The 15,120-nt window shown below is 54.0% G+C and overlaps 1 protein-coding gene across 1 annotated transcript in view; it reads left to right on the top strand.

Moving 5' to 3' along the window:
• Positions 1-3,068: 3,068 nt before the first annotated feature.
• The window catches only part of TGM2 (transglutaminase 2), a 34,331-nt gene continuing 22,279 nt past the window's right edge, over positions 3,069-15,120 (top strand). The window contains exons 1-3 of the mRNA XM_006144125.2: positions 3,069-3,192; positions 6,591-6,770; positions 11,648-11,890. Of these exons, the coding sequence (XP_006144187.1) occupies positions 3,183-3,192; positions 6,591-6,770; positions 11,648-11,890 (433 nt within the window). The 5' untranslated portion in view covers positions 3,069-3,182. The remainder of the gene's footprint in view (positions 3,193-6,590; positions 6,771-11,647; positions 11,891-15,120) is intronic.

Here is a 15,120-nt window from a genome sequence, read left to right as displayed (position 1 = left end):
CCCCCCTCCCCCACCCCCGGCTGTCCTGGGCCATCTCTGACCTTTGGGACCAGCTGATCCATGGGTTGAGTCCAGGCATGCTGTGTGGCCTCGGGTTGTTTCCCCAACATCTCTGGAACTCAAGCCTTTTCCTTTTCTTCTTTTCTTCCTTTTTCCTGTCTCTAATCATCCCTCCCTCTCTTAATGCCACCGACATTCCTTGCGTGTCCACAAGGCACACGGCACATGAGTCAGAAGCTTGGCCTGCAGCCCTCAGAGGCCTCACCTGCTGAGGCCTATACGACTGGACAGGACCCAGGCCCCCAAGGAGTCCCTTGGGGCCAGAGGAGACAGGAGTGACTCTGAGTGACCTGAGTGAACCCAGGCTCCGGTTTCCCACTTCCAGACTGGGGGGCCCTGGTAAGGCCTTCCATCTCTCACAACCCCAGTTTTCTCATTTAACTAATGGTGACATCATATCGTGTGACCTGAGTGGGTTAGCTAGCTAGTAATGGGCATTCGAGTTTCTAAAATTCCACCTCTGCCTCCACCTCGAGGCCTGACAATCTTATGCAAGCAGGGGACTGACTCTCCAGTGATGGGATTCTGGACATTAGTGACCTCTCCCCTAGCTGGGAGGCAGGGAGTCCTTCTGAGCACCCCTACCACATTGTCTGCAACCCACCTTACCTTCACATATGAACCTCCCTTGTGCTGAGGGCGGGGGAAGACCGGACTCAAGGTGACATCATCATACAGAAGTTTTAGGCAACATTTATTGAACACTTACTATGTGACCAGCACAAAACCCCAGAAATGAAGACTCTTATACCCATTTACAGAGGAGAAAACTGGGGCTCAGAGAGACCTAGTAACTTGTCCAGGGTCACACAGCCAAGACGAGCCTCAGAGTCCTCCTGTTTAGTCACTGCACAACACTTCTGCACAAGATGATAAGGGTCCCTGCAATTTTGAGGAACTTTGGACCATGAACACCCTTTCTGGGCCTCAAAAGAAAAAAGTTTTGTAATCTCTACTTCCCCAAGGAGGTTAGACAAAGCAGCATCTCTAGCTCTTCTAAACAGACGGGAAAACGGAGGCTCCCTGGTCACCAGGTCTGGGAGTGGATCTCTGGGCCCAACCTAGGCACTCATCTCTGCCTGCCACCTTCTCAGAAGCCAGTTCTGACCCTGACTGGCCCTGTCCTGGGGTTGCTCCAGGCCCTGTGTCACTCCAAGGCCGTGGTTCAGTGGCAAGTAGGAGAGGAAGGAGGTGGAGGCCGCTAGCAGAGAGTGAGGCAGAGAGGTGAAGGGGCGGGCCTGAGGCTGTGCAGGGTGGGCGACCAACCCAGAGTGACTGACATACCCGTCCTGAGAGATGAGTCCAGTGGAGACCCGTGGACGGGGATGAAGTGATGAATACGGTAATGAATCCCACTGAGAACCATCCTGACCGCCCTTCGCATGGGCCTCTGGTAGGGGCTGACACTTGTGGAAACACGATCTTCCTTCAGCAAAGCCAATGGTCCCCACACCTCTTGTGTCTCTTTGAGGTCCTTGTATCTTGGGACTAAATTGTGGGTGCTTGGGACTTCAGGGGCTCACCCTGTACGAGGCACCCGACCTGGTCACTATGGTGAGTCTTGGTCCTATGAGGGAAGGCTCTTGCCCCCCTTTTGCAGAGAGAGAAACAGGTCTGAAGAGCCAAGATACCTACCATGGCCACGCAGCTCGTCAGGAGCTGCCCTCAGCCCACATTCACGCTCCTCCCTCTTTCCTCTGAGCTTTTGCCTGCTACAGGAAACAGTTTCTGCAACATCTGTAAAATGGGGCCATTCAGGGCCCAGCCACGGGGCTATTGTATGGTCGACACCCCAACAGTGTGCAGGGGTTTGTTCACTAAGACCCCAGGCACTGCCCATTTGGGCCAGGGACTCAATATCTGCTCAGGCAGCATGGTTGATTCCCTGCACTGTGTGGCCAGTTGTATAGATGAAAAATTTGTTCCAGGAAAAGGGCTGAGAGAGACCCACAGAACTCTGTCTCCCCAGGTACCCTCCCTGCTCAGGTCTCTTGGTGGGTAAGGATAATACAGTAACGTATTATCCAAGGGACTTGAAGCACCAGGGTAGCAGGCCCCCAGGGTGCTGAGTTCAAGGGTCCAGAGTCTGAGTCCCTGGAAGGGACTTTGTTCCCTTCTGGAACATGGATTAAAAGCCATGGAAGGTCAGTGAGTAGATGGATGGAGGCAGGGAGGGAAGGACGAAGGAGAGAGGAGGAAGGGATGGATGATGGAGATTATGGGGGGGGAGTGTGAGCGTGTGGAGAGACGATGGATGAACAATCAGATGGGCAGACAGTGGATGAGACGGGGACTAACTGGGCTTGGTACGGGGGTTGTCGGTGTGTCTTTGCCACCATGTCTGCATGCCCAAGTCCATGTCGGTCTAGTGTCCACCTCTGTGTCTGTAGGTGCCTAACCTGACTTTACGTCCACACCTGACCGAGGTCAGTGGGTGTGTGTGAGGCCCATCTGTGTGTGGTGGAGCTGGTGTGTCTGGACACCTGCTTGGTCGTACGTTCAAGGCTGTGTTTGGCTCTTGGTGGACACCTGTCTGTGTGTCTACCTGTGTCTGTGATTTTGATAGGATTCTGTCATGTCACTGTGTGCGTCCAGCTTTGTGGGAGCATGGCTGTATTCACATGCTTCTCTGTGTGTTCACGTCCCTGTGTCTCTGACACGTCTATGTCCATGTGCATCTGTATCTGAGTGTGTAACACACACTCCGGGTTCAGATCTGCCCTGAGTCCAGGCCCATGTGCCTGTGTGTGCTCATTCAGTTGTGTTCCGCTCTGAGGGCGCTCTGCGCGCCAGGGCCTGAGTGCCAGAGATTCCGTGCTCAGGTGTGTCTGCCATCCGTTCCACTCTGTCCGCTCCCCCAGGGGGCGCCCTCGCCCGGCCGGCCGGCTCCCTCCCTCGGGCTCCTATCCCTTGGGTGCGCCCCTGCTGGGCCAGCCGCGTGGGCCGAAGCCAGGGCGATGGGTGGCCTCTGCAGGTCCCGCCTCCCCGTGCGGCCCCGCCCCCGGCCCGCCCCACAGCGGGCTATAAGTTAACCCGCGCTGGGCCGCTGCATTGGCCGCTGCAGGGGTCTGCGCTTGGAGGGTCTCGCTGCCAGCCCGAGGAGCTCCCGCCACTGCGTGACCATGGCTGAGGGTGAGTATAGAGCCTGGCCTGGCCGCGCTTCCCTGGTCTCTGTGATCCCGCCCTGGAGACAGGGGTCAGGACCCCGCTGGGGCTAAGTCTTGGAGAGCCACCAGCGGTGCACTGAGTGACAGGAACAGTGCTCTGTCCTGGTGTTACCTGGGCCCTCCAGTTCCTCATCCCCAGGGCATAGTCGTTAACTCCTGCCTCCCTGGATCAGACGAAGCGAAGGCACAGTGAAGGCATGTTGGGAACTGTACCATCCTAGTTGGCTGGTGTCACTTGTCCTCAGCCAGTTGGGTCAGAACATTCAGCTTTGGAGGGGGCGTGCAAGCCAGACTCTGACTGGAGTTTCCTGCCTCTGGCGGGGAGTGGGCTCAGAGCCGGCTGTGCTCTCGGCCCCTTCCTGCTCTGGGTTCTGCAGCCCTGGCTCTTGGCATTTGAGTCTCGGTTCCCCCTCCATAAACTCCGGACAGTAGGGCCAGCTTATGAGGCCTGACGGTGGAGAAGGGGCTCTGTTCATTTCCCGCCTGCCTCCTTACACACCTGTGCGTGCACATACATGTACACTCATGCACACACAGTGGCGCACTGTCCTAGGTCCTGGGGGAGGGAGTTCTAAAATGAAGGCTGTCCCTGCACTAAAGTGCTGGACCCAGCTGGCTCTGGGTCGTCCCCTGGGGCATGGCATCTTATCCTCTGCAGTCCCCAGAGAGGGAGAATGGAAACTGGAGAGTGCCATGGATGGCCTCCCTCTGGAACCCAGCTCCCAACATGCCATGATGTGTCACCTCGATAGCCACTTGTCCCCAGGGCAGCTTTCCACCCTCAGTCTCAAAAGACAGGCTCAATGGAGCAGGGGACCCTGGAGAAGGCAGTGACGAGCAGCCCCCAGGCCCATGGCCACAGTGGCCCCTTCTAGCATGGGTCCCATTGGCCTGGAAAAACTCCAGATCGTTGTCAGTGCAGAAATGCCACAAATCCCATGATTGTGGACCCCAGTGTTTCTGAACCTTTGGAGCAGGGAGGAGTTCAAAAGTGTTTCTTCAGACAATAGACAGAGAAAGTGCCCTTCAAATCCCATGATTGTGGACCCCAGTGTTTCTGCACCTTTGGAGCAGGGAGGAGTTCAAAAGCGCTTCTTCAGACAATAGACAGAGAAAGTGCCCTGTCCCCCCAGATCAGGGGCTGACCACTTCTGCAAGGTCTCCTTCCTGCTTAAGCTTTCTGGGGTTGAAGTTTCCAAAAACAATTTTTCCTCACCCCAGCAAGCCAACAGGAAGTTTTTCTTTGTGGCCAGGGGAGGTCTTCCCTGCTGGGAGGACAGAGGGGTCGATTTCCCCATTGCTTCTGCTTCATACTGTCGGACGTGCAGAGCTGTGTCTCCTCCCCAGCCTGAGAACACAGAACATGGGAGGTGGGAGAGGAGGGGTGAGGGGAGAGGGAGAGCAGAGCCTCCGGCTGCTCTAGTGAGGAGGTTATGGAGCAGGCCAGGGAGTCCCGCCACTGTGCCGCACATCCCAAAGCAGCCATTCGCTCTGGTTACTTGGGGCCCTCTGCGATATGGGGACAGTGAAATTGCCTACGTAAGTGGTGCCATTGTGAAGCTTACATTGAAAGAGCCCACACAAAAGGCCGTGGCAGTCACTGGGTGGTTTGGACCTCACTTTTGGCAAGAGACAGAAGACTCAGGCCCTTGTCCCACTGGTAGGGCCGACTTACTGAGTGACTTTGAGCAAGTCCCTGCTCCTGGGCCCCGGTAGGCCACGTGCTCTCCCATGGCCCCACAACTCTAAGGGTCTGCCTTGCCCACCCTCCACTACCCAAAGTCTTCCTGATCTTGACTTTGAGCTTTATGAGGGTTGTGCTTGTGCTTCCCTGAGACCCTACCCACCAGTTCCCCCAACCCTGCCCTGGTCCTCAGCTCCCTCTGAAATGGTAAGTAGAACTTTTACATATCAAGATATCAAGCTCCTGCCCGGACTGGGCCCATGCATCATCTCCTAGACCTCGCAGCAACCCATTGAAGCTTTAGCGAAGGAAGCACAGAAAGGGAGAGACACTTGTCCTAGGTCACACAGCAGCATTGCAGAACGAAAACCCAGGTCCGGAAGTCTCCAAAAACCCGTTTTGTTTTGTTTTCCTTTTTAAATTATTTTACTTAACTTTATTCATTTATTTATTTATTTTTAATTTGACCATAGAGGGACAGAGAGAGAGAATAAAAGAGAAAGGGAGAGAGGGAGAGGGAGAAAGCAAACTGCCAGGTCTTGGGACTCTAACCGCAGCCTACCATGTGGGGGTCCAGTGCCCTTAACCACTACGCCACCTACCGGTCCCCCCTGTCATTTTTAAACCTTCTATCATGGAGAATGCTGAGCATGTGTCAAAGAGAGGAGGGTACGCTAAATCCCCGTGTCCTCCTCATCCAGTCCCAACCGTGACCAACCCGTGGCTTTTCCTGCTCCTGGCAGCTCCCGTTACTTGAGAGCAGATGTCGTTTCATCTGTAAATATCTGTTTATTTCATATAAACAAGTGAACAGAAAGTTCTCGACATCTCCCTTATTCCGTAAGTATTTGAACTCTCGGTTGTCTCCTACGTATAATACATATTTTTAGACAGTTTTTAAAATTAAGATCCATTTAATGGTCACACATGGCAATGGGTTACGAATCTCTTAAGTTTCTCTTTAAAAGTTCTTACCTCGACTTTCTTTTTTTCCTTGCCATTTAGAAATGGCGAAAGGAACCAGATCCTTTGTTGATAGTTTCCCGGGTTATGAATTTTATTGGCTGGATCCTGGTTCTGCGTTTATCCTTTTCTCCAGCCTTCTGTATTTCCTGTAAATTGAAAGTAAACTCCAGAGGCAGAGCCCATGTCATGAACCTACACCAAATACCACCCCTTATAAACCAACAGAACCTCTCAATAATGACAGAATAGGTCATGTTTGGGACCAGCAGATGGGGTGATGTTTGTGTTGTCTGACTCCCACATAGTCGACCACGGTTCGAGTCCCAAACCTGGCGGCTTAAAACTCAAGGCCAGGCGCATGCCCAAAATCCCAGGAGGAGAGGAGGAAAAGGGATTGTGCCATGGCCATCTCCCCTTGTAGGTGATTTCTCGCTTTCTGTTTCTCTGGCAAGGGCATATGCGCTATAGCAAAAATCTCTCTCTTTAAGGAACTCTCTCTCTCTCTCTCTCTCTCTCTCTGTGTGTGTGTGTGTGTGTGTGTGTGTGTGTGTGTGTGTAGGGGAGTGAGGATGGAGAAGGGATAGGGCTGTCTTCTTGGGGTGTGCGGGGAGGGTCACCATTATCTAAAGTGCAGGGGCCCCATGCCTGGTGAGGGGCTCACAGCTGGTCTCAGGATGCTACCATGGCTTAAGCCTCTCCTGCTGTCTCTGTAGATCTGGTGCTGGAGAGATGTGACCTGGAACTGGAGGCCAATGGCCAGGACCACCACACGGCTGACCTGTGCCGGGAGAGGCTGGTGGTGAGGCGAGGCCAGCCCTTCCGGGCAACACTGCACTTCGAGGGTCGCAACTACGAGTCCAGTGTGGACAAGCTCACCTTCAGCGCTGTGACCGGTGAGTACCTGCCAACCCCCGCTCCACACACACACACACACACACCTCTTCTCCACCTCACCTGCTCTGTTCTGGAATTCTCTGTCCCAGACGCAGAGAGGGCTTCACACTCTTCCCTGCTCCCTGGGAGAGTCCCAGCTCTTACTACCTCCATTTTAGAGATGAAGAAACTGAAAAGGGAGAAATGTTGCCCTAGGCCACCCAGCCTCATAAACAAGTCTATGCTCTTGAACATCCGGGATCCTGAAAACCCATTATCTCCATGGGTGGGAGCCAGCTTTCTGCCCCGAAAGTCACAATCCTGCCGGTTCTTTTCCATCCAAACAACTCTCCAATCTCTTATTGACAGCTGCCTTCCAAAACCCACACAACCCGATTTGAACCAGGCCCAGATCGGATCTAGGTAGCCAAGAAGGAGTCCAGCTGGCTTGAACTCTCTCGTGAGCAGTTCTGTGTCCTGGTGGTTCCTTCTCCCTGCCTTGGGAGCTAGACAGACAGACCCGAGTTCTCGTGAAGGCGGGGCTGCTCGTTCACTGTGTGACCTTGGACGAGTCACTTAGTGTCTCTGAGCCGGAGTCTGATCATTGTACGCCACTCACACTGGATGGCTGTTACCTGAGAAAGACCTGGCATGCCGGAGTGCCCTGTCGTCAGCGGCTATTGCTTGTTTTATTCGAGGGGCACCAGGGATGGGTGAAGGGGTGCTGAAGCCCCAGCCACCCCATCCTCAGATGCCCTAGACCCAATCTTTTTTATCGACTATTCCTAAGAAATAGCCTCGCATGCCAACTCTGTTGGTCTGGCTTCTGGTGGGAACCACTTCCTGAAGGTCAGCAAGGAGCCACCTGGCTGGGACTCTGGCCAGGGCTGTGAGGCCAGATCCCTTCCCGAGGTCTCTGGAATAGGGAGCAGCGAGCAGGCGCTGCACTGCCTGACTGAGGCCCACGTTTACCTGGGAGGCCGTTTGATAAGGCTTATCATGGAGCCTGCAGGCTGGCCCCGGACATCCGCTCTGTCCCCTTCTTCCCTGCTCCTCCCCTCCTGGCAGAGACATGCCTACACCCCAGGGGCACTCTTGGGGCCCTTTCTAACAGATCTAGGGGCCCTCAGCAGGCTCTGATCTTCTAGCCTCAGTTTCCGGTCGGTAAAATGGAAGGGTGGGCTCTGTGACAGTCGGGCTGGTCATGGCGTCCTGAGAAGAGAAAATCACTTCTGCAGTGGCTGCCGTGTGCTGGCTCATCCCAAACCCCGCCAGCCAGGAAGCATAAAAGAGCCCCGTTTTGCAGACTAGCAAATGAAGGCTCAAAAGATCAAGTCGCTCGGGGTCACACACAGTGAGTTAGAGACGTGGCAGGCTTCACACGCCGACCCACAGTTGAGCCTTTTTATTCCAGTGACCCCACAGCAGGCACAGTTCCCCCCACCGCAGTCCTGCCAGGCCTCAGTTACTCCTCTGTGAAATGGACTGGAGCACGAGCCGCCACCAGGGGCAACCTGTGATTTCCCGCCTTCTTTCATTTCCCAGATGTCTCTGTTCCTCTTTTTTCCGTCTTCATTGGTCTGGGCAGCTTCATGTTAGGGCTGGGTCAGGAGGCAGCTGATCTCCCCCACCTCCCAAGAGCGGGCGGGCCTGTGCCCCAGGTTCTGCTGGTTCATCTCACACTGTGGCCCACCCGCCCTGAGGGGGAGTACCAGGAGGTCCCCCCAAAGCTTGGGCCAACACCCACTGAGCCTGGCCTGGGGGTCCTGTGTCCGTGTTTGGACCTTCTAGCTTATGACCAGACTGTCCTTCCTTTTCAGGGAAACTGAGGCCCAGAGAGGGTGGAGACCTGGTCAGGGTCACTCAGCGACTAAGAGCATCAGGGCCACCCCGCTCATCCCCAGGTGCTGTGTGTTTTCATTCACACAGCTCGAGACCTGCCCGGCCCCGTGAGGGGTATAGACCACACCGATAAATAGCATCCTTGTTACAGGCATGAAGTCTGCTCACCTCCAAGGGGCCAGGGCTGGCGGGGTGTGTGGGGTTAGGGGTGAGGTCAGCCTGAAGGAGTGAAAAGAACCTTTATGAGCCTAACAGAGGCTTTACTCTGGAAGGTTCCCCCATTCACCCCACCCTAGCCCACCACCACAGTGTGGGTTAGAAGCCAGGACGCCTTGGGTCCCCAGGGTCATATGGGCCCAGAGCGGCCCCTGTGGTGCCTCTGGCTCCACAAAGAGTACCGTGTGGAACCAAAGCCGAGGAATTTGCAGAGCCAGCTTACGTGAACAGCGGTGGGACCGTGGACAGCCTGTCCTATCCCCACCCTCCAGGGCTGCTCAGAACAAAGGTGTGTGTGTGTGTGTGTGTGTGTGTGTGTGTGTATGCGTGCACAGGCACCGCGTCACTGTCCCAAGGTAGAAGGGAAGTGTGTTTCCTGGCGGGTCTTTGGTTGAGAGGGCAATGACCACAGCGACGGTGGTTATGGAACCTGGCCTCGCCAGTTACCGCTGTGGCCAGTGAACTGATCGCCCAAACATGAGAATGATAGGGGTGTCATTAACAGCTATGCTGGGCCCGCAGGTACAACTGAGCCTTTCCTAAGCACCCCGGGACATGTGGCCACCTCAGTTTTACCCCTCTCAACCTCAGTTTCCATATTTGTAACATTATTCTATTGAACTGGACAGCTTCTACACAGAGCATCCTTGTTACAGGCATGAACTCCGGTTCTCGAAATCTGTTATTTGGCCTGAGAACTCAAATTTTTTATAAAAGATCATTTAATTTAATTTATTTACTCATTTTAATTTGACCAGAGAAGGACACAACGGGGGTAGGGGAGAGAAAGTGAGAGAGCAAACCACCAGGTCCAGTACTCGAACTGCAGTCGGCCATGTGGGAGTCCAGCGCCCTTAACCAGCACGCCACCTGCCAGCCCCAAGAACTCACTCTTTTAATGATCCCTTTAATGACACTGAGGAGAACTCCCTTGGGATGCAATACTAAGAACTAGTCACTATTCTGACTGCTTTCTATGGCCTCAGCGAGTCCCCTAGACAGTGCCGGCAGGTCATGGTGATGATCCCAAACAATGCTAGTTGCTATTTAGTGAGCACTCACTCCATGCCAGGCACCTGGCGTGCTTTAAGTGCCCCCTCTTCCTCTTCTTTTTATTTTATTTTATTTTTATTTTTGCCAAAGGATGTGTGTGCTTGCCAGAGAGACAAAGAGACAGAGAAAGAAGGAGAATGTACCCCCCCATGGGGCATGATCACACCGCAATCCTCTCTCCTCTATTTCTCTGTCCTTTCAGGATTTAGGGCACACACCCAGAGTGTCCAGGACTTGAACCATGCAGTCAGCAATGTGGGATCTTCTTTTTTAAGCCTCACCTTAGGAGGAGGTACTGTGAATGGCTCCGGTTTACAAATGAAGAAACCGTGGCACAGAGAAGCTAAATAACTTGCCCAAGGTTACAGAGCCGGTTTCAACTTGGATCTTGCTAGGCATGGTCTAAGTCCATTTTCTTTTCTGCCAAGAGGACTGAAGATCAGAGGCTTATGACTTGACCTAGGTCACACAGCACTTTGGGGTAGAGGGGTAGAGGTTGGAACCCAGGGTGACTATTGGGCCCCAAGGCTGCCCGCTTTAAATACAACTCAAAATCAGGGAGTGTTTCAGGCTTCCGGCTGGTTTCTGGCACCCAGACAGGCCCAGAGGCCTGTCAGCTCATGGTTATATTTGGGCCTGAGTGTGGCAGGGGTGAGTAGGCAGGGAGGAGGGGGCCAGGTGTGGGAAGGAGCCCTTTAGTGAGCAGGCCCAGTTTTGTCAGCAGTGGGTGGGCAGAGCTGCAGGGAGGGAGAGGGAAGAATAAAAATAAACCGCCCCGGGCAGCCGCCCAGCCGGGCAAAAACGTTCCCTGTTTCTCTCTGCGGCTTGTGTCCAGCGAGTGACCAGCCCCTCCTGGCCCTCCCCATGACTCAGACCTGCCTGCGTAGGCCAGGCCCGCATCTCCACCTGAAAAAGCAGCCTTGATTGAGACAGACTGTCCTCGTCACTGTGCCTTGGGGACCCCAGTAGAAAGCACCCTCTTTGGGAATGAGAAGTGTGAGGATTGCAGGGACTGACTGGCCACAGACTCCTGAGACGGCTTTGGGAGACCCCTTCTCTCTGAGCCTCCATGTGCTGACCTGTACAAGGTCTCAGAGGAAGCAGGAAGTGTCAGGTTGCCCGTGAAGTCTCAAAGGCTATAGGGAAGGAGTGGATGGTTATGGCCAGCATCTCAGAGCTGCGTGTGAGGATGCAGAGGCCGAAAGCTGGCCACGGCCTTGCAGAGACACACCCAGAGGCTTCTGCCAGCGCCCTCTGCCAGCCTGCAGCGTGGGCTCTCTAAGGACCAGGGTCCTGCCCTTCTCAGTCTGGGCTTCCTTCTCTGAAAAACAAAGTGAGACCCTCAGGACACTCACAGGTCAAGGATTTGGCGGGAAAGGAGGCCCCTTGGGGAACATCTTGTCTGGCCCTGCCCACACTACAGGTGGCAAGCGGAGGCCAGGGTAGGGGGCTGTGGCCTCATTCAAGGTCACATCAGGGTGGAGCAGGGTGACGGAGACAGCCCCAGGCTGTGCCGTCCACTTCCCAGGGAGACTCTTCCTCATTGAAGGCCTACTGCCTGCCTGTGGCTTTTCAAGGGTTCCCACAAAACCGCCCACAGGGTTGGGGTTCTCATCCCCATTTCGCAGCTGAGGAAACTAAGGCTCAGAGAGATGAAACCTCTTGCCAAGCTTGTTTCGATGGTTAGCGGGGAGCTAGACCTTGAACCCAGACTATGGGAACCCAGCTCCCATGCCCCACCAGTCCTGCTCACCCTCATTCATGCTGCTGCTTTCTCCCTCGACAGGCCCAGCCCCCAGCGAGGAGGCCGGGACCAAGGCTCGCTTCCCACTGTCCGACGCTGTGGAGGAGGGTGCCTGGACAGCCACTGTGGTGGACCAGCAGGACAGTGTCCTCTCGCTGCAGTTCAGCACCCCGGCCCACGCCCCCATCGGCCTGTACCGCCTCAGCCTGGAGGCCTCCACTGGCTACCAGGGCTCCAGCTTTGTGCTGGGCCACTTCACCCTGCTCTTCAACTGCTGGTGCCCAGGTGAGCCATGCTCCGTCTACGGGCAGGGTGGGCAGGTGGATAGGGCTGGACCCACCTGTATGGAGGCCACGGGGGGGGGGGGCCGGGGGGGGGTTTACAGAGGTAAAGGAGGTGGAGGAGTGGACTGTGCGCCCACTGCCAGCTCTGCGCTGCAGCTCACACACGCTCGCCACATGAGCGTTCTTGTGATTCCCGTTTACAGCCGAGGAGACAGCTCACGCACAGGTTCACACGGGCAGACGACTTGCCCACCATGTGGCTGCCAAGGGATAGCCCCCTTGTGTGAGGCCCGTGTGTCCCCACAGCGCGTGAACCAGGGCATGGTGGTGTCTTGGTTTCAGAGGCCCCTTGTCAGGTGTGGGTGCCCAGCTGACAGCCCGGGCTGGGGCACCACGTGCTGGTTCTGTATCACAGGGCCCTGCCGTACCTCTCACCAGGACTGGGTGGAAACTGAGGCAGGGGAGGGGGAGCCAGGAGAGGAGAGCAGGAGCAGTCTGGGTGCCTGACGGCGTCTGTTCGCTATCTCAGGGGTTCCTCTCAATAATCCCAAGGGAGAGGTGTCCGCATCCCCATTTCAGGCAGGAACTGAGGCTCAGAGAGGTTAAGTGGCTTTTAGAAGCTTCTTCGTTAAGTAAGTGAACAGTGCGGCACACACTACCAAGTTCAGGGCCCAGGAGAGCTTGGCAGAGCGAGACCGGCTTGAGCGTGAGGAAGGAGTCAGGAGCTACTGCCATCCCCCACTCCCCAGCCCCCAGGCCTCAGTTTCCCCACCTGACTAATAAGGCAGCTGGGTCTGAAGATGTGTTTCCCTCCTGCTGTGACGGAACAAGGTGGGGAGAGAGGAATGGAGCGCTCCTCTTCGGAGCCTCGGCCGGGGCAAAGGTCCCATCCTCCTCACTGTCAGATGGGCCCATCTTAGCAGGGCCCTGCTTTGTATTTTCTTCTCTATTTTGAGGTATTTCCCACATGTTTGAGCAGAAAGCTATTCTATCTTCACTTGTATGTATTTGGGCCTTTATTTCTAATTGTAACAGTAAGACATGAAAAGATGCTCTTTAGAAAAGCTTTGAGTGGACCTGGTCCATGGGCCTACTACTTAACGGAGCTAGATTCCACTTGGCCAACCATGTAGTTCAAATCCTAAATATGCTGCTTGAGAACACACCGAGTGAATGTGCATGCCTCAAATCGTGATAGGATGGAGAAATGGAGGAGAAATGGTCATGTAGCATGACCATGTCATGGGGGGGGTGCTTTCTCCCTCTCCCTCTCTCGCTGTCTCTCTCTGGCAAGCACACGGGCCCTCTGGCAACTAAAAAAGCAAAGTAAGAAAAGCTTGGTGCACTACAGAGGACAGCTCTCCTCCTTGACTTCTCTCTGTGGAGGGCTACAGTGTTGGCTGCCCTGGTTGGGAGGACAGGGCTCATCTTAGATTCGTGTGTACACATGCCCAGGAAATCACTCTATTTTATAGGTCTCTCTGCCTCTGTCTCTCAGACATAATAGGATCCCACAGTCTCCATCAACCTACATCTTGTTTCCTTTTCCCTCTACAATATGTCTAGAGGCTGCATCCACATTGATCTGTATATGTCTGTTCATTATTTGTAATTATTTATTTTGCTGTAGGATTTGTGGGCTCTCTGGAAAGAGAAAGAGATAGAGAAAGAAAATGAAAAATCACCCCCCAAGGGGACGGTGACATTGCAATCCTTTCTCCATTTTCCTCTCAGGATTTTGGACATGCATGCACACATTCCCAGTGTATTTTTCAAGTTGTCAGGTCTGGGACTTAAACCATAGAGTCAACCACTGGGATCCAGCACATTAACCACCACACCTCATGCTGATCCATGCTCATTCTATTTAAGAGCTCACAGTGCCCTGTTCCTTGCCTGTGTGAACAAGTCATTTGTCCAGTCCTCCACACATGAGTGTGGGGTCATCCCCAGGGGCTCATTCCAGGGAAGGTGTTGCAATGAGCACCCTTACATGCCCTGAGGCCACCTGGAATCAATTCCCAGGACAGTGTCTTTACTGGACCTTCTGTGTGCTTGAGGGAAATCTTCATGCAACTGCAGAGAGTTGCACCAAGTTGGCAGCCCTGCCCTGGAATGGAACATGCCAGCATCCCCACCCTTGAGGACAGGGAGCAAGGTTCTGGGAAGACATCCCCCTTCCTCCTGCTCTGCTTCTCTGTGGATTGAGGTGGCAGTCAGCCAAACAGTACAGTGACTAAAGTGACCCACATCCCAGGAGGTGGAGCTGGTAATGGAGAGACAGGAAGCTAGACTCGGGGTGGGGGACAGTACTGGGGGAGGAAATAGCTCTGATGAGTGGGAAAGGACCAAATCTGCCTGGGAAGTGGGACCTTCCTGTCCCCAAGCACCAAGACATGACCAAATGGCAGTTATGTACCAGACTTTGTGACCCCAGTGCCCCCACTTTTACCAGATAAAGACTTAAACTGGGGATGTCACAGCCCTGTCTCCCTGGGTTGTGGTGGGGACAGTTCATCATGTGCTGATACTCACTCTGATGTCGAGATATTGTGGGTTTTTCTTTCTCTTTCATTCTTTCTCCCACCCTACCTGCTGGAATCTCTGCTATAGAGCTCATTTACTTTAGTGTTTTTACTGCATAGTTTCTGGAGCCAATGGCAGGCTGTACAAGAGACTCAGCACTTTTGCGTTCTCTTTCCACAAGCCAGGAAGGTGGGGCTTGCTGGCCGTGTAGGTGGGTACACTGGGACCCAGGGCAATGGTCCTGGCTCTGCCAAGATCAGGACACATTCTCCCAGGTCCCCCTCTCTTTAGACACACAGACATAGTGCCTGGGGTCTAGGAAAATGCTGTAAATTTTTTTAAAATCAGAAGGAAAAAAAATGAAAGTTAAGCTGAAACAATATTTCAGCATGTGACATTAAGATAATACATTGGGGCCAGCAGATGGCTTGGTGGTTAGGGTACTGGATTCCCACATGTCCAACCATGGTTCAAGACAACGACCCAGTGGCTTGAAAATCACAACAAATAAATAAATAAATAAATGTCTTTTTTTTTAAAAAAAAAAAGATATTTTTAATTGACCTGGGATTAATTAATTAGTAGTTTTCCTAATTAAAAGATGGAAGGACCTCTGAGGCAACAGCTTGGTGTGTGGAGCTGGCACCCTGGCTGCCATGTTTGCAGGGACCCTGGGCCTCATCAGGCCCAGTGCTGAGGGCCCTT

The sequence above is a fragment of the Tupaia chinensis genome, unplaced genomic scaffold, assembly GCF_000334495.1.
Source record: "Tupaia chinensis unplaced genomic scaffold, TupChi_1.0 Scaffold000115_1, whole genome shotgun sequence".
Taxonomy (NCBI): Eukaryota; Metazoa; Chordata; class Mammalia; order Scandentia; family Tupaiidae; genus Tupaia; species Tupaia belangeri.
The sequence above is the reverse complement of the archived record's forward strand: the minus strand, read 5'-3'. Positions and strand labels throughout refer to the sequence as shown.